This window comes from Trachypithecus francoisi, unplaced genomic scaffold (assembly GCF_009764315.1).
Source record: "Trachypithecus francoisi isolate TF-2019V2 unplaced genomic scaffold, Tfra_2.0 Contig00089, whole genome shotgun sequence".
Lineage (NCBI taxonomy): Eukaryota > Metazoa > Chordata > Mammalia > Primates > Cercopithecidae > Trachypithecus > Trachypithecus francoisi.
Genome location: NW_022680470.1, coordinates 205075 through 228008, shown reverse-complemented (window position 1 = coordinate 228008; position 22934 = coordinate 205075). Strand labels below are relative to the sequence as shown.

The 22934-nt window shown below is 48.4% G+C and overlaps 1 protein-coding gene across 9 annotated transcripts in view; it reads right to left on the bottom strand.

The window, feature by feature from the left end:
- Positions 1 to 22934, bottom strand: part of CYFIP1 (cytoplasmic FMR1 interacting protein 1) — a 114003-nt gene that overhangs the window by 55840 nt on the left and 35229 nt on the right. For 8 of the 9 annotated variants that reach the window (XM_033224765.1, XM_033225033.1, XM_033224603.1 and 5 more), the window contains 9 exons: positions 22723 to 22824; positions 21357 to 21538; positions 17644 to 17740; positions 17425 to 17553; positions 15324 to 15428; positions 12047 to 12138; positions 10790 to 10907; positions 6181 to 6303; positions 4300 to 4425 (listed from right to left, as the gene is read on the bottom strand). In XM_033224765.1, coding sequence (XP_033080656.1) covers positions 4300 to 4425; positions 6181 to 6303; positions 10790 to 10907; positions 12047 to 12138; positions 15324 to 15428; positions 17425 to 17553; positions 17644 to 17740; positions 21357 to 21538; positions 22723 to 22824 — 1074 coding nt within the window. The remainder of the gene's footprint in view (positions 1 to 4299; positions 4426 to 6180; positions 6304 to 10789; positions 10908 to 12046; positions 12139 to 15323; positions 15429 to 17424; positions 17554 to 17643; positions 17741 to 21356; positions 21539 to 22722; positions 22825 to 22934) is intronic. The other variant, XM_033224683.1, reaches the window with a different exon arrangement.

The following is a 22934-nucleotide window of genomic DNA, read 5'->3' as shown; positions in this document are numbered from 1 at the left end:
TTCCCTTTGCTGATCTGACTCTCTCTTTCGGCTGCAAGGAGTCATAACCTTCAGTGCAACAACTACCAAGCCCTGAGAGTCCTCCCAGCCAGTCGGGGGGATGGAGGGTGGTCTGCAGGCCTCCTGACACAACCTGTCACACATTGTATAAAAATCCACTCAAAGTGGAAAATACATTTCAATTAGGAGCTAAAACTAAAAACTTTTAGAAGAGGCTGGGCACGGTGGCTCACGCCTATAATCCTACCACTTTGGGAGGCAAAGATAGGCGGATCACCTGAGGTGAAGGGTTCAGGACCAGCCTGGCCAACATGGTGAAACCCTGTCTCTACTAAAAATGCAAAAATTAGCTGGGTGTGGTGACACACGCCTGTAATCCCAGCTACGTGGGAGGCTGAAGCAGGAGAATGGCTTGAACCGGGGAGGCAGAGGTTGCAGTGAGCTGAGATCACGCCACTGCACTCCAGCCTGGGTGACAGAGCGAGACTCTGTCTCAAAAAAAAAAAAAAAAAAAAAAGACTTTTAGAAGGAAACACAGGAGTAAATCATGACCTGGGTTACACACTGGTTTTTTACATATGATGCCAAAAGCATAAGCAACGTAAGAAAAACAGATAAATCAGGCCGGGTGCAGTGGCTCAAGCCTGTAATCCCAGCACTTTGGGAGGCCGAGACTGGTGAATCACAAAGTCAGGAGATCGAGACCATCCTGGCTAACACAGTGAAACCCCGTCTCTACTAAAAAATACAAAAAAAAAAAAAAAACTAGCCGGGCGAGGTGGCGGCGCCTGTAGTCCCAGCTACTTGGGAGGCTGAGGCAGGAGAATGGCGTGAACCTGGGAGGCGGAGCTTGCAGTGAGCTGAGATCCGGCCACTGCACTCCAGCCTGGGCGACAGAGCGAGACTCCATCTCAAAAAAAAAAAAAAGAAAAAAAAAAAAAAAGAAAAACAGATAAATCAGACATAATCAAAATCAAAACCTTTTGTGTCTCAAAAGACTCCATTAAGAAACTAAAAGGACAACCATAGAATGGGAGAAGATACTGAAAATCCCATGGTTGTAAGGAACTGATATTTGGAATGTATAAGGAACTCTTACAACTCAATAATAAAAAAGATAACCTAATTAAAAATGAGCAAAGGATCTGAATAGACATTTCTCCAAATAATGCACACAAACGGCCAACAAGCACATAAAAAGATGTTTAACCTCCTTGTTAGAAAAATGCAAATCAAAAGTGCAATAAAATGAAATACCACCTCACACCCACTAGGATGGCTAGAATCAAAAAGACATATGGTAACACGTTTGGTGTGGATGTGGGGAAACTGGAACCCTCCACATACTGCTGGTAAGAAGGAGAAATGGTGCTGCCACTATCTGGTAGTTCCTCTAAAGCTAAATGTGCTGTTATGATCCAGTAATTGCATTTTTAGCTATACAATCAAAAGAAATGAAAACCAGCATCTACACAAAAACTCGTACATGAAAGGCCACAGAGGCTGGGCATGGTGGCTCACCTCTAATCCCGGCGCTTTGGGAAGTCAAAGCAGGAGGATCACTTGAGTTCAGGAGTTCAAGACCAGACTGGGCAACATAGTGAGATCCCATTTCCACAAAAAATTTAAAAATTAGTCCGGCATGGTGGTATGTGCCTGTGGTCCTAGCTACTTGGGAGGCTGTAGAGGGAGGATTGCCTGAGCCCAGGAGATTGAGGCTGCAGTTAAGCCATAATCCTGCCACTGCACTCCAGCTGGGTGAGAGTGAGACCTTGTCTCAAAAAAAAACAGGAAGAAGTAGTTCTCAACAACTTTATTAATAATAGCAAAAAGGTAGAAATAACCCAAATGTCTATCATCTGATGGATGGATAAATACAAAGTAATATTTCCATGTAATGAAATACTATTCAGCAATAAACAGAACAAAACAGTGATACCTGTGTGAACCTTGAAAATTATGCTAAGTGGCCTAGCATAGTGGCTCATGATTGTAATCTCAGCACTTTGGGACGCCAAGGCAGGCAGATGACCTGAGGTCAGATGTTTGAGACCAGCCTGGCCAACATGATGAAACCTTGTCTCTACTACAAATTCAAAAATTAGCCGGGTGGGTGTCTGTAATCCCAGCCACTCTGGAGACTGAGGCACAAGAATTACTTGAACCCGGGAGGAAGAAGTTGCAGTGAACTGAGATTGTGCCACTGCCCTCTAGCCTGGGCGACAGAGCGAGGCTCCATCTTAAGAAAAAAAAAAAACCGGGTGTGGTGGCTCACGCCTGTAATCCCAGCACTTTGGGAGGCTGAGGCGGGTGGATCATGAGGTCAGGAGATCGAGATCACCCTGGCTAACATGGTGAAACCCTGTCTCCACTGAAAAAAAATACAAAAAATTAGCCAGGCGTGGGGTAGCGGGAGCCTGTAGCCCCAGCTTCTTGGGAGGCTGAGGCAAAGAATGGTGTGAACCCGGCAACCAGAGCTTGCAGTGAGCTGAGATGGCACCACAGCACTCCAGCCTGGGTGACAGAGCAAGACTCCATCTCAAAAAAAAAGAAAAAAAAAAAAAAAAAGAAAATTATGCTAAATGAAGGAAGCAGCCAGTCACAAAGGGCCACACACGGTATGACCTACTCATATGAAATGCCCAAAAGAGGCAAATCTACGGGGTCAGAAAGCAGGGTGGTGGCTGCATAGGGTTGAGGGAGGGAAGAATGAAGGGTGACTGATAATGGGCTGGCATTTCTTTTTGTTCTAAATTTGACTGTGATTGTACAACTCTGTGAATGTGCTAAAAGCACTGAATTTTACACTTCAAATGGGTGAACTGTATGGTTATGTGAAACAAGAAAAGCTACCAAAATAAGATGAGAATTTACTACGAAAAACCTTATGTCAAAAAACTAGAAAATTTTGGCTGGGCACAGTGGCTCACACCTGCAATCCCAGCACTTTAGGAGGCTGAGGTGGGTGGACTGCTTGAGCTCAGGAGTTTGAGACAAGCCTGGGCAACTTGGCAACACCCCGTCTCTACCAAAAACATAAGAATTAGCCAGGCATGGTAGCATGCACTTGTAGTTTCAGCTAAGCAGGAGGCTGAGGTGGTAGGATTGCTCGAGTCCAGGAGGCAGAGGCTAAAACAGTGAGCTAAGATCATGCCACTCCACTCCAGTCTGGGCGACAGAGCAAAACCCTGTCTCAAAAAAAAAAAAAAAAAACCAAAAAACAACTCAATAAAATGGTGTAGTATTTGCATGTAACCTAGGCACATCGTCTAGTATGCTTTAAATCTTCTCTAGATTACCCAAATCCCTAACACAATGTAAACGCTATATAAATAGTTATTATACTGCAGTTTTTAACATTTTTATTACTTTTTACTGTTGTTATTTTTTCTTTCTGAATATTTTTCACCCAAGGTTGGTTGAATCCACGGAGGTGGAACCCTAGAACACAGAGGGCCGACTGTAGGAGACTTTGTCAGTTCTCCTGTCGCGATCCATAGGATTGTTCATATCCTGATTAAAATCTTCACTGTGGGATAGGAAAAGCTGATTCTAAAATGAATATGAAACTACAGTGGGGAAGAATAGCCAAGGAAGTCTAGAAGACAGAAAAGACGTGCGTTCCCGGACAGGGTAGATGACTACAAAGTCACAGGGTGGTACCGGGAAACAGACAGCAACTGACGCTGGGTTAGGGCGAGCAGAAACAGACATGCCTCGTCACGTGGCCGGCTACAAAGGTGGCAGCGTGCGGGGTGGACAGAATTGTTTCAAAAACTAACTTCAGGTGAAATTCGCATCTCAGTGTGAAAACAGAGTGAAGTATCCAGAAAGCACTGCAGAATACCTTCAGGACCTGCGCGTATGCAAAGATTTCTCAAACAGCACAGGAAAAGCACAGCTATGAAAGAAGAGATACCGGTTGATGCTGGAATGAAGAGCTGCCATGGAAAGGCTCACGAGGGGAGTGCAGCGCCAGCCTCGCAGGAGAGCAAGACAGCTCTTCTCTCTCAGCAGGGCCACATCTCTTTCGCCTCCCCTCCCCGCACCCGACACTGCTGTCCATCCAGATGCAGGTCCAGGAGTCCAGACCCGCACACGGGGAGCGTCGGTGCAGACCCAGGACCGACGACCACTGCGCCCCTAACGCGCTCTACTCTGACTACTCTGCCAGACGGAAAGGGGTGCCCGCACACAAGCAACGAGGAAACAGGCAGTTGGTTCATGTTTTTGCTTTTGACAGAGAAGACAGTGAGGTCAGAGTGACACGAGGAGGAGCGAGCGGCGGAAGGGCCTCACCTCCACCAGGGCGAACTTCTCCTCACTGGTGTAGTTGTAGCGCGTGGCGCGCTCGTACTCCTCCGCGCTGTCCGGGCAGTCCTTGTTGGAGTACTTGTCAGTGGGGTGCACGAGCTTCCAGGAATACTGCAGGGGCCAAAAGAGCAGAGGTGTTCCATATTGCACGCAAAATGCCTGGCGTCGGGTCTGACTCACACGATGGTGGCCAAAGCCAGAAGGCCAGCCTTCGAACCTTTGCTGCATTCTGAAAAGTCACACGTGAGGACACACACACCGCCCATCTCCACAGATAGGCAAAAGATCCTGGTCCCGTAACCTCTCGTTTAAAAAACCTACCCAGCAAAATGGCCTGGAGAGTGAGTGCCGAGTATCTAAGACTCTAGGCATTTCATCATCATTTTAAAAAGGATTCTGGGCCAGGCATGGTGGCTCATGCCTATGACCCCAGCACTTTGGGAGGCCAAGGTGGGAGGATCCCTTGAGCCCAGTTTAAGATCAGCCTGAGCAATAAAGTGAGGCTTCATCTCTACAGAAAGTAAAATAATAAGTAAAGATTCTGCCTTTCAAATGATCATGTACTCTTCCAATTTGATAATTTTTATGTGATCAAAATAAATCACAAAAGGGAAAATATTTTATGAATTACAGGCATCCAAATCTTTATATGGCACCAGAAATAATTTACTAATGTTCAACAAAAGATATTGAGACATTGATGGCTGGAGCTCCAAAGAGAAAACGTTATCTTAAAAACGTGGGGGATGAAGCAACATTAATGGGCACAAATAGACAGTTTGATATTAGAAATAAGATCTAGTGTTAGATCAGTTAGGGTGACTATTAATTAAAATAAATTATGGTACATTTCAGAATAGATAGGGAAGAACTCGAATTTTTCTGGCATAAGGACAAATATTTATGGCGATGGACATCCCAAGCACACCAATCAGATCTTTACAAATTATATGACTGTATTAAATTATTACATGTATCCTGAAACTATGTACCCCTATTATGCATCAATACAAGTAAATATTTAAAGCAAAATAAAATTTAAATGAAAACATGAGAATTGGCCAGGTACAGTGGTTCACACCTGTAATCCAGCACTTTGGAAGGCCCAGGCAGGCAGATGGCTTGAGGCTGAGTTTGAGACCAGCCTGGCCAACATGGTGAGACCTTGTCTGTACAAAAAACAAACAAACAAAAAACTAGGCCGGGCGTCGTGGCTCAAGCCTGTAATCCTAGCACTTTGGGAGACTGAGGTGGGTGGATCACCTGAGGTCAGGAGTTCAAGAACAGTGTGGCCAACATGGTGAAATACCATCTCTACTAAAAATACAAAAAAATTAGCCAGGAGTGGTGGTAGGTGCCTGTAATCCTAGCTACTGGGGAGGCTGCGGCAGGAGAATCACTTGAACCTGGGAGGCAGAGGTTGCAGTGGGCCGGGATCGGGAAACTCCATCTCAAAAAAAAAAAAAAAAAAAGTAGCCAGGTGTCCTGGGGCACACCTGTGGTCCCAGCGCTGGGGAGGCTGAGGCAGAGGCATCGCTTGGGGTGGGGGGGGTCAAGGCTGTAGTGACGTATCTTTGCACCATCGGACTCCAGCCTAAGCGACAGGGTGAGACGCTGTCTCAAAAAAAGAGAGACTTAAAGACCGTGACAATGGTAGAAATTTAATTCTATCAAGATTTTTTTAAAAAATGAGGCCCTTTATTTATAACACATAAATGAAATGTACTTAAAATAATCTTGGAAACATTTCTACTGGTAGATGTTCTTGTCTGGGGACAAAAATAAAAAGCCCAAAGACCAAAAGTTAATTTGAATCAAGTGCCCGAGGCAGCTTTGGCAGGGAGCTGGGGGCGGGGCGGGGCCTACCACTTCCATCACGTGCGCGCTCCACTGCGACAGCAGCTGCAGGCCCTGCAGCGCCAGGTCGAAGAGCTTCCGGTACTCCGCGTCCGTCTTCTGGGCCTCCTGGCGGCCGGAGCCCGTGACCACCTGCACAAGGCGGGCACGGCCCCGTGAGAAACCCGCGCCCCCCCTCTACCCAGCCCCCCCACCCCGGGGATCCACCCTGAGAATCCACCCCAAAGTCACACCCGTGAAAATAAAAAATGCCGTGGGTGCTGGACCCTCCTCCCAGGAAAAAGGTGGCCACGGGTGTGCTGCAGAGCACAGAGCAAGGGACAGACCGCTGCCACCGCCACCGCCCGGGGAACCACGGGCCGGGCGCGGGGCTGTAACACGCGTGGGCTTGGCGCACTTCCACTGGGCTGGGGAAGGGCAACACACAAGTCACGTGGGTTTGCTTCTATCAAATAACCCCCTAAATTTAAAAACGTGACCTATGGGGAAGAAGGGACAGGATGGAGAAGGCAAGCTTCTTTGAATATACCTTTTTATAGATGTGATATTAGAACCACAGAAATATTTTATATAATTAGGACACAGAATTAAATGAGATGGGAAATGCAATCCCTAAAAGTGAAAAGCAAAATAAAACAATGGCGGGAACCTGCATGGAGTCCACAGCATGACCACTGAGAGGCCCCACCCTGAGCAACTCGAAACACCTTGGTGTGACTTAAAATCCTCTGAGTGAGGGGCCGGGTGCAATGGCTCATGCCTGTAATCCCAGCACTTAGGGAGGCTGGGGCAGGTGGATTGCCTGAGGTCAGGAGTTCACGATCATCCTGGCCAACACAGTGAAACCCCACCTCCACTAAAAATACAAAAAAATTAGCTGGGCATGGTGGCGCATGCCTGTAATCTCAGCTACTCTGGAGGCTGAGGCAGGAGAATTGCTGGAACCCGGGAGGCAGAGATTGCAGTGAGCTGAGATCATGCCATTGCACTCCAGCCTGGGCAACAAGAGCGAAACTCCATCTCAAAAAAAAAAAAAATCCTCTGAGTGAGAAGCTCAAGGACAAAATCACCTGCAAAACAAATCCTAAAGCAATTTCTAGTCACTGTAATTAGTAGTGCTGGCATTGCTCTTTTAAGACTAGATCGGCCGGGCACGGTGGCTCAAGCCTGTAATCCCAGCACTTTGGGAGGCCGAGACGGGCGGATCACGAGGTCAGGAGATCGAGACCATCCTGGCTAACACGGTGAAACCCCGTCTCTACTAAAAATACAAAAAACTAGCCGGGCGAGGTGGCGGGCGCCTGTAGTCCCAGCTACTCGGGAGGCTGAGGCAGGAGAATGGCGTGAACCCGGGAGGCGGAGCTTGCAGTGAGCTGAGATCCGGCCACTGCACTCCAGCCTGGGGGACAGAGCGAGACTCCGTCTCAAAAAAAAAAAAAAAAAAAAAAAGACTAGATCATGGCTGGGCATGGTGGCTCACGCCTGTAATCCCAGCATTCTGGGAGGCTGAGGTGGGCAAATCACAAGGTCAAGAGATGGTGACCATCCTGGCCAACATGGTGAAATCCCATCTCTACTAAAAATACAAAAATTAGCTAAGCGTGGTGGCGTGCAACTGTAGTCCCAGCTACTTGGGAGGCTGAGGCAGGAGAATCGCTTGAATCTGGGAGGCGGAGGTTGCAATGAGCCAAGATCACACCATTGCACTCCAGCCCAGGCAACAGAGAGAGACTCCGTCTCAAAAAAACAAACAAACAAAAACAACTAGATTAATAATGACATATAATAATTAATAATGACATAAATCAAATTACACTGGCATCATTCACCAGGATGTTCAGCTTTCAGAAAAAAAGAAAATCAACAAACCTAAAGTGGAATCACCTTAAAATTGTACTCAGAGGCTGGGTGCGGTGGCTCACGCCTATAATCCCAGCACTTTGGGAGGCTGAGATGGGACAGGTGGATCACGAGGTCAGGAGATCAAGACCATCCTGGCTAACACAGTGAAACCCCCTCTCTACTAAAAAAATACAAAAAAAAAATTAGCCAGGCGTTGTGGCGGGCGCCTCTAGACCCAGCTACTCGGGAGGCTGAGGCAGGAGAATGGCATGAACCCAGGAGGCGGGGCTTGCAGTGAGCGGAGATTGCGCCACTGGGCTCCAGCCTGGGTGACAGAGCAAGACCCGCATCTCACCAAAAAAAACCACAAAAAAACAAAAAAAAACTGTACTCAGAAAAAAACTGATTTGTTACCTTAGACAATGCCAGAGAACCAATTACACTCAGATGCTACCTAAGGGTGCTCCAGTCAACAAGGTCACATACATGATAGTGGTCCCGTAAAATTATAATGCAGTGGAAAAATTCCTACTGCCTAGTGATGTCTTGATGATCCTGACCCTGTGTAGGCCCAGGCTACTGTGTGTATTTAGGTCTTCGTTTTTAACGAAAAAGCTCAAAAGGGAAAAAACAAAAACTTCTTAGTAGAAAAATTATTTATAGAATAAGGATATAAAGAAAATATTTTTAGGCTGGGCGCGGTGGCTCAAGCCTGTAATCTCAGCACTTTGGGAGGCCGAGACGGGCGGATCACGAGGTCAGGAGATCAAGACCATCCTGGCTAACACGGTGAAGCCCTGTCTCTACTAAAAATAAAAAAACTAGCCGGGCGAGGTGGCGGGCACCTGTAGTCCCAGCTACTCGGGAGGCTGAGGCAGGAGAATGGCATAAACCCGGGAGGCGGAGCTTGCAGTGAGCTGAGATCCGGCCACTGCACTCCAGCCTGGGTGACAGAGCCAGACTCCGTCTCAAAAAAAAAATAATAATTTTGCACAGGTATACAATGTGTTTGTGTTTTAAGCAAAGTGTTATTACAAAAGCCAAAAACTCTTTTTAAAAGTAAAAAGTTTATAAAGTAAAAAAGTTACAGTACGCTAAGGCTAATTCATTATTAAAGAAAAAAAAAAAGCCTTTTAAAAAATTTAGCACAGGCTGGGCACCGTGGCTCACGCCTATAATCCCAGCACTTTGGGAGGCCGAGGCGGGCAGATCACGAGGTCAGGAGATGGAGACCATCCTGGCCAACACAGTGACACCCCGTCTCTACTACAAATACAAAAATTAGCCGGGCATGGTGGCAGGCGCCTGTAGGCCCAGCTACTCGGGAGGCTGAGGCAGGAGAATGGCGTGAACCTGGGAGGCGGAGCTTGCAGTGAGCCGAGATCATGCCACTGCACTCCAGCTTGGGCGACAGAGCAAGACTCCATCTCAAAAAAAAAAAAAAAACTTTAGCACAGCCTAAGCACACAGTGTTCATAAAGGCCACAGCAGTGCACAGTAATGTCCTAGGCCTCCTACTTGCTCACCACTCACTGACTCGCCCAGAACAGCCTCCTTGTCTAACATGCCCAAACACTTGCCAGTGGTCTGTGTTAGAAGCAGCAGGTACCCCAAGATATCTGGACTAATGGGTTCTTAGTCAGTTTGGTTACATGATGATTAGTAGCCATGGTGGGTGGGGGACACGGGTGCTCATCATCCTGCAGTGGGTGGGGCCAACATCCCCAGAGTTGTCCCTGCTAAGGTTAATGGTCCTCCTGAGGCCCTTGAGGGACTAACCAGATCTGCAAAGCAGCCTGGGTATATGCCCTAAAACCCCGCAGTCCCTGCCGGCAATCTGCAGCACAGACATGCCAGCAGCGCTGACTCGGAGCAAACCTGGGTGAGGAGAATGAGAGTGACCAAAATGCCGATGTGGCAAACCCAGCTGCAAAGCTGGAAGGAACTAAAGAGAAAGCACCTGTCCTCTGCGCCCAACTCCAGGCCCACCTCCTGGACACATGCACCCAGTGCCCCCGGGATATCTCCTGACAGCCACCCAGAGGTTCCTGCCCACCTCTGGCCTCAGGACTTCTTTCTTTCTAGACTTAAAGGGGCCCCGGGTCAGAATCACCCTGTCTTTTCCCAGTGTCCTCCCTTCTCCAACCATCTTTCGAGCTGCTGGAATCACAGTACTAGACTAGGAAATGCCATTTAATCAATTAATTATCTGGTCTCTGTCCTTTCTCTTGGGATCCCTATGTTTTTCTGAAAAAAAAAAAAAAAAGATGCTTTTTGTACAGCTGAACAGAGACAACACTAATTTCACCGCCTTGTCAATTATAATGGGTGCTTTTGAAGTACAGTCATGCACCACATTTGATCAATGACAGCATACAGAATGGTGGTCCCATAAGATTATAACACCATCTTTTCACTGTACCTTTTCTATGTTTAGATAGATTTAGATACACAAATACGTACCACTGTGTTATAACTACCCAAAGTCTTCAGCATAGCAGCGTGCTCCATGGGTGTGCGGCCCCAGGAGCCACTGGCTGTGCCCTGCGGCCCAGGTGTGCTGCAGGCTGTACCATCCAGGCTAGCACAAGGACACGATGACGTTCCCACAGTGACGAAACTGCCTAACGACACGTCAGAACCTGTCCCTGTCATTATGTGACGTATGATTGTATCTGGTAGTAAACTGTTTTTCAAAGCAATTAAACCTCAGATCTGGGTGCAAACGCACACAGGCGACCCTCGGGTGCCCATGTGGCTCCGGTCGTGGGCCCACCTCGCTGTTGCTGTAGCGCGCCAGCTCCGAAATGAAGCGCATGTGGTCCTCGCGGATCTGGATCATCTGCTCGCAGATGTTGTACTGAGGGCTGCTGCCGGAGGATGTGCACGTCCATCTGCGCGGAGAGAAGGCACCCGCGTTACCTGCAGTGGCGCCGGCAGGTCGCGGCACTGGGGCAGCTCAGGATGCCTGGTTTGGCGCCAGAGCCAGACGGCTTTTACATTTTTAAAGGGTTGTTAAAAAAACAACACAGAATTATCTGATGGAGACCACCTGTGGCCTGTAAAGCCTAAAGTATTTGCTGTCTGTCCTTTACTGAAAAGGTTTCTTGCCCCTGAGACTGAGCTGCAACTTCGTTTGTCAAAATCATGGCTGAATGGTGACTGCAGGTTGGCTACGGGCACAGTGCTTGGCAAGTCAGCGAAAGCCTCCCCCGAGGCTCTGGTGGCCCTGCCGAGTCTGCAGTGGGGAGGAGTGTCTGCCAGCATCTGCAACTGTGCTGAGGATCTTTATAGTTCTCCACAGAGTAAGATGACACACAGTTTAGGATTTAGGGCCACACTGTCTGCAGATGTCACAGCTGACACACTGTCAGTTTCTTCTTTTTTACTTTGAGGCAGGGTCTTGCTCTGTTGCCCAGGCTGGACTGCAGTGGTGCAATCTCAGTTCACTGCAACCTCCACCTCCCAGACTACTCAAGTGATCCTCCCACCTCAGCCTCCCGAGTAACTGGGACTACAAGCCTGTGCCACCATGCCCGGCTAACTTTTGTATTTTTTCATAAAGACAAGGTCTCACTTGTTGCCCAGGCTGGTCTCAAACTCCTGAGTTCAAGAGATCCATCCACCTCGGCCTCCCAAAGTGCTGGGATTATAGGCGTGAACCACCGCACCTCACCCTCTTTTTTTTGTAAGACAACCTTTTTAAACATAAAGACTATCCCCCAGCACTGTCCAACAGGAAACCCTAGGATGATGAAAATGTTCTGTACCTGTGCTGTCCAACACAGTAGCTACTAACTATTGAACATTTCAAAAGTGGCTGTCATAAGGAAATTAAAATTTCAATTGTATTTTTCAATAAACTTAAACGTAACTAGCCACATGTGACAAAGGCTACAATACTGGACATTCCGTTCCAGGCTGAGAATGTTAACAGTGTTATCTCTAGACAAATAAGCACGACGTTTGAAGAAAACCGCACAATGAGGACACTGCAGAAAGCTCAAACCAGGCAGCTTTTCTTTCCTCCTACCGAGATTTATTTTCCTCATAGTGGGCGCTGGTCTTGATGTATCTTGCCAGTTCTATTTGCATGTCCCCAAATAGCGGAACCACCTGGAGCTGCTGTATTCAAAGAACAAAAAAAAAAAAATAGGGTCATTATGTATGTTTAGTCACCAAATACATAAGCACAAGGAAACTGACTAATGCTAATAATTACTTCGGTTTGAATGCTACCTCTGCAAATGATTTACTACAAAAAAACTCTAAGCAACGTCTACATTTCCTTTAAGAGAAACAAAATACAACTTAAAAACCAACATCTATAAAAACTATTCAAATGTTAAAATTAACCTACCAAGTTGCTAGATCCACAGTCATTAAAAAAAAAAAAAAAAATCAACTGTATTTCTTTTTTTATTTCTTTTTTTTTTGAGACAGAGTCTCACTCTGTCACCAGGCTGCAGTGCAGTGGCACAATCTCGGGTCACTGCAACCTCCACCTCCAGGATTCAAGTAATTATCCTGCCTCAGCCTCCCGAGGAGCTGGGACTATAGGCGAGCACCACCGTGCACAGCTAATTTTTTTTGTATTTTTAGTAGAGACAGGGTTTCACCATCTTGGCCAGGATGGTCTTGATATCTTGACCTCGTGATCCACCTGCCTCGGCCTCCCAAAGTGCTGGGATTACAGGCATAAGCCACCGTGCCCAGGCAACTGCATTTCTATATACTAGCAATAATTAGAATACAAAAACTTACAGAGAAATACTTTGCAATAGCATCCAAAAAAAATATGCATGAGTGAATCTAACAAAAAATGTGCAAGACCTCTAAACAAAAGTACTACCCCAGGCCAGGTGCGGTGGCTCACACCTGGAATTCCAGCACTTTGGGAGGCCAAGGCGGGCGGATCATGAGGTCAGGAGATCGAGACCATCCTGGCTAACATGTGAAACCCCATCTCTACTAAAAAATACAAAAAAAAATTAGCCGGGTGTGGTGGCGGCACCTGTAGTCCCAGTTACTCGGGAGGCTGAGGCAGGAGAAGGGCGTGAATCTGGGAGGTGGAGGTTGCAGTGAGCCGAGTTCGCACCACTGCACTCCAGCCTGGGCGACAGCAAGACTCCGTCTCAAAAAAAAAAAAAAAAAAAGTACTACCCCAAAAATTCTAGAAAAAGTTCTCAATAAATAGAGAAATAGATCATGTTTGTGCCTAGGAAGGCTTCAAATGTTTTAAATGTCCGTTCTCACAAAACAGATCTATAATCAATCCCAGTCAATATTCCATAAGAATAAAGATGGCTTTGTGGGGATAGTGTGTGTAAATCAGGAAACCAATTCTAAAATGCATTTCCAAAGGTGAAGGGATGATATCTGAGACTATCTTGAAGGACAAAACTGGAAGACACCCCCTTCCGGATTAGGAGTCCTCTTAGAAAGCTACAGCAATTAAGGCAGTGTGGCCCTGGAGCAGGGACGGAGGCTTGCGGACAGGACAGAGAACCTGGACAGAGCCACATGACCTGAGGAGCAGCACTGCAGAACAATGGGCTTTGCAACAAACGGGCAGGCCCAACTGGGGAGCCATACTGAGAAAGATCCAAGGACGCGAAATCCCTACCTCCTACCACGTGCAGAAGTCAGTTCCGGGGGGATTAGGTCTACATGAAATAGGACACAGGATGCTTCTAGAAGCTAACACAGCAGAAACATCCCATGAGCTGGATGGCTACAAAGACTGATTTAGGTGGACATTAATGAAAAGACTCATATATGGGACTACACTAAAATTATGAACTTCTGTTCAGCAAATGACACCATCGAGAACACGTAAAGGCTACTGGAGGCAGGGGAGGAAGGGAACATATTGGTAAAGTTTCAGTTCCGCAGCATCGGTAAGTGCTGAAGGCCTCACCTATGGCACGGGAGCTATGCTTAATAACAACGCACTGAATTCTTAAAATATGCTAAAAGAGTAGACCTTAAGTATTCTCATCACAAAACAAAAAAATGATGTGTGAGGTGATGGACATGTTAATTAGCTTGAATTCATTTCACTATGTGTATGTGTATCAAAACATCACACTGTACACCATAAACATATACAATTTTTATTTGTCAATTACACCTCAATAACGGTGGGAAAAAGTGAAAGGGTAAGCCTCTTAGGGGAGAATACATGTACATTAAAACGTAAGGCCAGGTGCAGTGGCTCAGGCCCGTTAATCTCAGCACTTTGAGAGGCTAGGACTGGAGGACTGCTTGAGGCCAGGAGTTCGAGACCAGCCTGGGCAACATAGGGAGACCTCGTTGCCACTAAAAGTTTAAAAACTAGCCACGTGTGATGGCAAGTGCCTGTAGTCCCAGCTACTTGAGAGGCTGAGATGGGAGGAATCACCAAGGCCTGCTACACTCCAGCCTGGATGACAGAGCAAGAGCCTGTCTCAAAAACAAAACAAAACAAGCAAAAAAACTCACTTGTGCTCAGCAAAGGACATGTATCCAGAATATATAAAGAAGTATAAATCAATAGGGAAAAAAGAGCAGAAGACTTGAAGTGGCACATCACAAAGGAATGTGCTAAGAACATGGAAAGCCATTAAGGAAACATGAACTAAACTACAATGAAACACTAGCCATTACAATCCCAATGATGTACGCATCCTCAGGATGTCCCCCAACCCCAAAAGAGACAGTGCTAAGTACTGACAAGGATGTGGCACCCCCAGAGCGTTCTCTCACTGCTGATGGGAACGCAGATCAGGACAGCTATGCTGGAAAGTCATCAGGCCATAGATAACTACTAACACTGAAAACAGATATGCCCTGTGACCTCCGGTCCCTCTCCTGGGTATGCACCTAACAGAGTAGAGTCAACCAGAGCTGCACTGTTTGGACTTGCCAAAACCCGGGAACATCCAAGAGCCCGCCAACATTGGAACGGGTAAAGTTACGGTGTAGTCATAAGATAGAAAACTACACCACAACCGAATGCTATGAGCTATAGCTATGGGCTTCCTCCAGGATGCACCTAACAAACAAGAAGCTGGTGACAGCAGCCGGACACAGAAGAGTAAAATAGCACAATTCCATCTGTATAAAGCTCCACCCAGGCAAAACCAGCACCGGGCAGAAGGAAAGAGAAAGCGCGGTCGCCTCTGCAGACAGGAGAACGTGCGTGGCCCAGACTCCACCCAGCCCCAGCATTTCCTGATATAGATCACGGTCACACAGAGGCTCACTTCCCCAAAATTCACACTGCACACAAATCAATGAAAACACTGATCTAAAACCACGTAACTCACCTTGAAGTACTTGTCAATTTTGGACAAGTTTATTCTTTTCTTGGCATCTAACTTATAGATGTTACTGACACTCCCATCCATCAGGTACAGACCAAATCCCATGACCTGAAAAGCCACAAAATGAATGATGCAATAAAGCTCACAACTGCAAATTTAATTACCTGTAAGGACTTACGCTGTTACAGCTGACAATTTCAAAGGCACAATTTGAAATATATCACAAAGATCTATCTTTCGGCTGCTCGTCTGGTGCTTGAAATGCATCATTTTATCCTCAGTGGAACTGCTACAAAGTGGGGCTGGGCTTCCAGGTCAGTTGCTAAAAGCGGAAAAAACAAATCCTCTGCCCTAAACTCACACAAGCAGTAGGGCTATTCTAGGGCTATTAAGTTGGTATAAAAGTAATTGCGGTTTTTCTGCCATTAAAAGTAATGTCCAATATGCAGTCACATGTAACCAGTTACGTTTCGGTGTACGCAAACTAAAAATTCCTTTTTTTTTTTTTTTTTTTTTGAGACAGAGTCCCACTCTGTCACCCAGGCCGGAGTGCAGTGGTGCCATCTCAGCTCACTGCAACCTCTGCCTCCCAGGTTCAAGTGATTCTCCTGTCTCAGCCTCCCAAGTAGCTGGGATTACAGGCGCCCATGACCACCACGCCTGGCTAATGGCTTTTGTATTTTCAGTAGAGATGGGGTTTCACCATGTTGGTCAGGCTGGTGTAGAACTCTTGACCTCAAGTGATCCACCCACTTCAACTCCCAAAGTGCTAGGATTACAGGCATGAGCCACCGTGCCTGGTCACAAACTAAAAATTCTGAATGTGGACTAGCCACCTGCACACTCCAGTGCTCCACAGGACCTGGTGGCCACGGCTCCCACACCAGCTGGTGCAGACACAAAGTTTCTGCTGTCACAAAGCACTCCATGGACAGGGCTCCTTCAGCCCTGAGTGCCTCCCAGTGCTCTCCTACTCAGGAGGAGGCTGGGGGCTGAGCTGGTGGGACACCCAGCAAAGGGTCCCCCAAGGCCATCCTGCAGAGGTGGAGAGCAGAGCAAAGGGAGCAGCGGAACTGCCGACCACCTTTCCCGTGAGAAACGCAGATGGAAACTGTCCCCATTTGAACAGAATAATAAAGAATATGGTGAACCAACAAAAGGCTACTTTAATTATGGTGACACAAGGTATCCGAGTCCCAGGAATCACATGCTTGACAAGTAGAATCTTGGATAACTTCTGTCACAAAGCAGCTTAAAGGCTGGGCGTGGTGGCTTAGGCCTGTAATCCCAGCACTTTGCAGGGGGACAAGCCAAGAAGATTGCTTGAGCCTAGGAGTTCAAGGCCAGTCTGGGCAGCAAAGTGAGATCTCATATCTACAAAAATTCAAAAACTTAGCTGGGCATTGGTGCAAGTGCCTGAGGCCCCAGTTACTCAGGTGCCTGAGGCAGAAAGATCACTTGAGCCCAGGAGGTCGAGGCTACAGTGAGCTGTGTCCGCACCACTGTACTCCAGCCTGGGTGACAGAGCAAGACCCTGTCTCAAGAAAAAAAAAAGGCTGGGCACAGTGGCTCAAGCTTGTATTCACAGAGCTTTGGGAGGCTGAGGCAGGAGGGTCACTTCAGCCCAGGAGTTTGAGAATAGCCTGTACAACATGGCAATTTTCTCCCTCTACAAAAAATTTAAAGATTAGCCAGGTGTGGTGGTGCGCACCTGTAGTCCCAGCTACTTTGGAGGCCAAGGTGGGAGGATCACTTGAGCCCAGGAGGTTGAGGCTACAGTGAGCTGTGACCATGCCACTGCACTCCAGGCTGGGCAAGAGGAACACCCTGCCTCAAAAATAAAACAAAAAGCAGCTTAATGCTGATGGACTCCTTGAGCCAGACATCCTGGCCAGCACCTTCTCCCAGGGTCAGTGTGGGACACTCATGGGGTGTGCTGAGAGCCTGTTGTGCAGGCTGTGTGCAAGGGCAGAACGCTGTTCACACACAGACAACCTGCAAGTAAGACACAGCTGTCAAAAGGATTCTAGATAAAGCACAGCCTATTGACAAGAGTAAGGCTGTCCCCCGGCAGTGCCACAGGCTGGCGTCCCCACACACGTACTTTGAGAAGCATGTGTTTCTCACTGGGCGTCAAATACATCCTGTTCTCGTAGTAATCCACACACAGATTCACGATGTCTGCCAGGAGCTCTTCGTAGCCAGAAATCACTTCGAGCTGCTGCTGCAGAGACTGAAACACAGAGCAAGAGACTCACGCACGGGCCTGGCGCCCGGCCAGCGGCTCGGCCCATCCACCCGAGTGTGCAAACACCAGCCTTACCTGTGTGATCTTGTTGTGATTGGCCAGGAACATGGACAGATTCTGCGATTCCTGGATGGACTGTGGATCTGCCATTTTACGTAAAAACTGAGCAGCCCTTTGAAAACAGGAAGAATTCATCCCAAAATGCACCAATGTGCCACGTAAAAAAATAAAAAAATAAAAGCCTGGTTCGAGTGGGATCCCTTTCCTCTACAGTCATCTGCAGAAATGTGGGTCAATCTCAGACGCTGGCGATGACTGCAGCCTTTTCAGGCGTCTCCGGCCCTGCACTCCAGGTCAGTCTTCTGCCAACTTAGACGTGTCTTGCACAGCTGGGGACAGCTCTCCACCCTGCTGGTCACAGCCGATGAGCTTCCCGCAGGGTCCCTGCACCCTGGTCTCTGCCCTTCACTGGTGGACGCCCACCTCATCTAGGGGCACAGGGCTGCTGGACCCTGAGTCTAAGAAGGGCCACTGCCATCTCCGTGACTCGCACAAGCCCTGCCATGAAAACGGCCAGCACTGCTGAGGCTGTCTGCCGGGAACCCTCTGGACCACACCTCCCCAGGCCACCTCAGGGACCACTGGTACCCAAAGTCCTGAGACAGAGCCCTGGCCTGCCACCAACTGGTAGCTACACTCGTACAGTGAGGCCCAACATGGCCGTGCTGAGCCCGCGCGGTCTGGCAGAGCAGGGTGAAGGTGGGGCGTGAGGATTCCCGTCATCTAGGGCTGTCCCCCAAGAAAGTTCAGTGGAAACGGCCCACACAAGCATAGGTCTGTGCAACCCAGAGCCTTGGGGCTTTAGCTTGAAAAGTCACCATGGCAAAGACGGATGACCTACCCCAACATTCACTTCCTCCCCTTCCCCCTTAGGAACGAGCCCCACATTTCCGTGGAACACACGTTCCAGGGAGCCTCACACATTCCGTGTGCCTCGCCTACCCTGCAGCTGGCTGTGGTCACGTGACCAAGGACTGGGGCCATGAGACATAATGCAAGACACTGACAGGCACTCCAAAGTTTACTCATAAGGGAGCATGGTGCCCATCTTTCCTCCTTTCTGCCTGCTGACTGGAATGCAGAAATGACAGCTGGAGCTTAAGCAACCATCTAGAACCAGGAGGCAACACCTGAAGCAGAGCAGCGGCCAACAGGAGCCTTGAGTCCTGAACGCCGGAGCGCCTACAATCAGCTGCAGACCACCTAATTCAGGACTTTTCAGGAGACAGAGAAATAAACTGCAATCTTTTCAAAGCCACTGTTACTTCACTGGGTTCTAACAATTGCATACAGTTAAACCTAATATTAACTGATACAGTAACATTCCTTGACTTTTTAAACATGTTTCTAGGCCGGACATGGTGGCTTACGCCAGTAATCCCAGCATTTTGGGAGGCGGAGGCAGGTGGATCACTTGAGGTCAGGAGTTCAACACCATCCTGGCCAACATGGTGAAACCCCATCTCTACTAAAAATACAAAAATTAGCCAGGTGTGGTGGCTCACACCTGTAATCCCAACTACTCGGGAGGCTGAGGCAGGAGAACTGCTTGAACCCAGGAGAGGCAGAGGTTGCAGTGAGCCGAGATTGTGCCACCGCACTCCAGCCTGGGCCAGTGAGACTCTGCCTCAAAACAAGCAAACAACAACAACAAAAACATGTTTCCTTTTTTTTTTTTTTAAAATAGACAAAGGGTCTCACTCTGTCACCCAGGCTGGAGTGCAGTGGCACAATCACAGCTCACTGCAGCCTCGATCTCCTGGGCTCAAGTGATTCTCCAGCCTTGGCCTCCCCAGTAGCTGGGACCACAGGTTCACACCACCACACCCAGCTAGTTTTTTTCACTTTTGTTTTTTCAGAGATGGGGTCTTGCTAGGTTACCCAGGCTAGTCTCAAATTCCTGGGCTCAAGTGATCCTTCTGCCTCAGCCTCTCAAGGTGCTGAGATTACAGGTGTGAGCCATCGCACCTGGCCACGTTTGCTTTATTGATCTGAGTAGCTGCTGAGGCGGCAGCTGAGGAGACTAAGGAAATGATCAAGGATATTGTTTTCTACTTTCCTCAAGCCTCGCCATAACCATACGAGTTATCTTGGCATTGGCACTTAGAAGAGGTTATACTAGTAGCTACCAGCAGGTGCCAAAAGAGCTAGAGGTGTGTGTGTGTGTGGCGGGGGTCTTGGGAGGGATGGGGGTGATGGTCTGGGAGGGTGAACCAACAGGGGTCCCAGACAGAGGTCAGAGGAAGAGGCAACAGGAAGAGCTACGGAGCTGGCCCAGGCCCACTCTCTGGTGCTCAGGGGAACCTGGAGGTGGTGAAGACACTGGGGAAGGGGCTGCTGGAGGGGAAACCCTCCTTCCCCCAGCTTTGCACACAGCAGCCCCATCTGCAAACTGTTTTACAGACTAGGCTTTAGAATAAAGGTGCTGGTGCTAAAAGGAAAAAAAAAAAAAAACAACCCACAACTTTTAAATACTTTTAAATGTTGAAAACCACTGATGCTGGCCACCTCCCCATTTCCCTGACAAAGCCAAAACGGCGGCGGCTGAGAAGGCTGCTTAAAATCACACAGCGACTGGGTTGTGCGGCTGGGACCAGGACGCCACTGCGACCGGTGAGCCTCGATGCTGGAATCCCACAGATGCTGTCATCAAACAGGGACCATTCAGACTTCCGCCCCAAGAGGGGCTCACAGTCCACTCCCGAGACCCTTCTCTAGTTCTGAAGATCTAGGCTTCTGTGCAGAGCTGACGATTTTCGGTGATAAATGGAACATGAATGAGGCTTAAATTCTGCCTGACCTAGCTCGACTCCTACTGCTGCCTTGTTTTGTCCCAAGTGGGGTTTTTTCTTTTTATAAAGACATAACAACAGTTGTATGATTTAAAATGCAACATAACTAGAGCATATTCAGATGCAAAGTAAGGTCTCTTCGAATTTAATTTTAGAGCTAAGATGCCTTACTTACTAGAGGAAATTGAAATTAGCATCTCTCATTCCAGCAAAACATGTCTTCAAAAGCACTGGGCATGAACGAAGCAGAGCATCAGGAGACAGCACTGTGTGTCCCCGAACGCCTGTCTGCCACCCACCACCCCACAATCCTCTGGAAGCACACACCGGGCCATGCCCGCCTCTTCCACTCCTCCTGCCCGTCTCTCCGGAGGCTAGCTTCTCCAGAAGCTCTCTACATCCAAAAAGAAAACCGCCAGGGAGAGGACCCGGAAGCGCAGTGTGACCCCGAGACACCCTGTGACTGTGCATGGGCTACATCTGCACGTTGCTGGATGGTGCTCCGGTGCTGGGGACCCCCACCGGCGAGAGACCGGCACCGAGACTGCAGCCCCAATGCCCAAGGTGGGCTGCAGAGGCCACCTGCCCCTTGCCAAGATGCTCCCTGAGCCAGATGCCTGTGCTCTGTGAGCTAGGCCTACATCTTGTGCACGTCTGTCTTCCCAGGGGCGCGAAGGTCCTCCGTGACATCTGAGGACAGCCAGGGCACTAAAAGTCTGCTCTAGCTTTGCAAAGCCACGATATGCACTTACCTGCTGGCTCTCCTCACTTTATCCCTCAGAGCAGGTGCTCCCACAGCCCTGACACTGAGAAGTAGCCGCTGCCTACCAGAAGTGACGACTTCAGCACACACAGACACACACCTGCTACGCACAAGGCAGGCCAGTGAGCTGCGCGCTCTCGGGAAGGCCCGTGGCGCACGGGACGGGTGCTCACCTCTTGTATGCGGAGTGGTCGTTCTTCACACTGCACTTCATGTTCTTCAGCTCGTCCAGCACAGCGAACATGTTGATGAATTTGCCCAGTGTGATCAGGTAGGCTTCTGACACAAAGTCCTTCCTCCTCTCGGCATGGCACAGGCGCCTTACCTCCCCGCAGAAACGCTCAATGGCGTTTCTCTGCGCAGAGGAAGCAGGAGGGCAGAAAGCTGCAGGTCAGTGAGGAGCCAAGCCCATGTCCCTGCTTCAAGCACCTGCAGTCACTGCTCCTTGATGAGAAAAGATCTGCCCCGTGAGGCTTCGGGCCCAGGTGTTTACAATGTGGGCAGCCAGAGCCCCTCCTGAAAGCAGCTCCCACGGCCTGCTCTGCAACATCATTACTTGTTTTGCACTTTACCAACTACATCACTAAAGGAACAACATCTTGCTGATTATTCCAGCAAAATTACTGAGCAAAATGCTCCAATGTCTGTAAAATTCAGACGTTCTAACTTTCAGAAGTGAAAAGTGGGAGAGATTTTTTTCCTCTTGGTAACTTTCAAGGTAAAATGAAAATTAATCTCCTAGTTAGTTCCATCTCCTCCCTCTGCTAATGGACATCATCATAAAAAATCTGGATGTTTCCAAAATACTTCTGTAAAAAGCAGCAGGCCCCTTTCATGTGGCTGCTTCTTGCCTAATCAAGGCCACGGCCAGGACCGTCAGGAATGGACAGTCAGGCTGAGGCTAACAGCAAGAAAATACCTGAAAGACCAGATGAATCAAAAGTACAAACTGACCAGGTGCGGCGGCCACGCCTGTCATCCCAGCGCTTTGGGAGGCCGAGGCGGGCGGATCACCTGAGGTCAGGAGTTCAAGACCAGCCTGGCCAACATGGTGAAACCCTGTCTCCACTAAAAATACAAAAATTAGCCAGGCGTGGTGGTGGGCACCTGTAATCCCAGCTACTTGGGAGGCTGAGGCAGGAGAATCACTTGAACCTGGGAGGCGGTGGTTGCAGTGAGCCAAGATTGCACCATTGCACTCCAGCCTGGGCGACAGAGCAAGACTCTGTCTCAAAAAAGAAAGTACAAACTGGCAGAAAGTCAAAGCAGTGTACTGGAAACTGACAAAAAGCAGGCTCCGTGAAGGAAACACGAAATCACTCTGAGAGAATTCTGAGAACCACAAAAGGAGCGTTGATTCCAAAAGGGCGTGAGAAACTTTAGACTGTCAAAGGCTTGGTCCATTTTGTCTCAGAAACTGGTTGCTTTAATTTGCAGGCACTCTGTTCAGGGTGTTCACAGTGACGGCGAGGGGTAGGAAGGTGTCAGCAACCCACCCCTCAGTGTTACACCCCCAAGATAGGGATTTTGCCATTTTACCTGGAAGTACATAAAATTCATCAGTTTTGTGACCTCAGGCTCCAGAACCTCCACCGTTTTCTCATAAATTTCCACTCTGTTAGGCTGCTCGTTACATTTCACCTGGAATAAAGAAACAAGGATGACCTAAGAGGCTTCGATCCAGCCAGAAGCAGCCGCTGGGCCCCTAGAGCTGGTAATCCCGCCCTGCTGTGGGGTGAGACCTGGGAGGA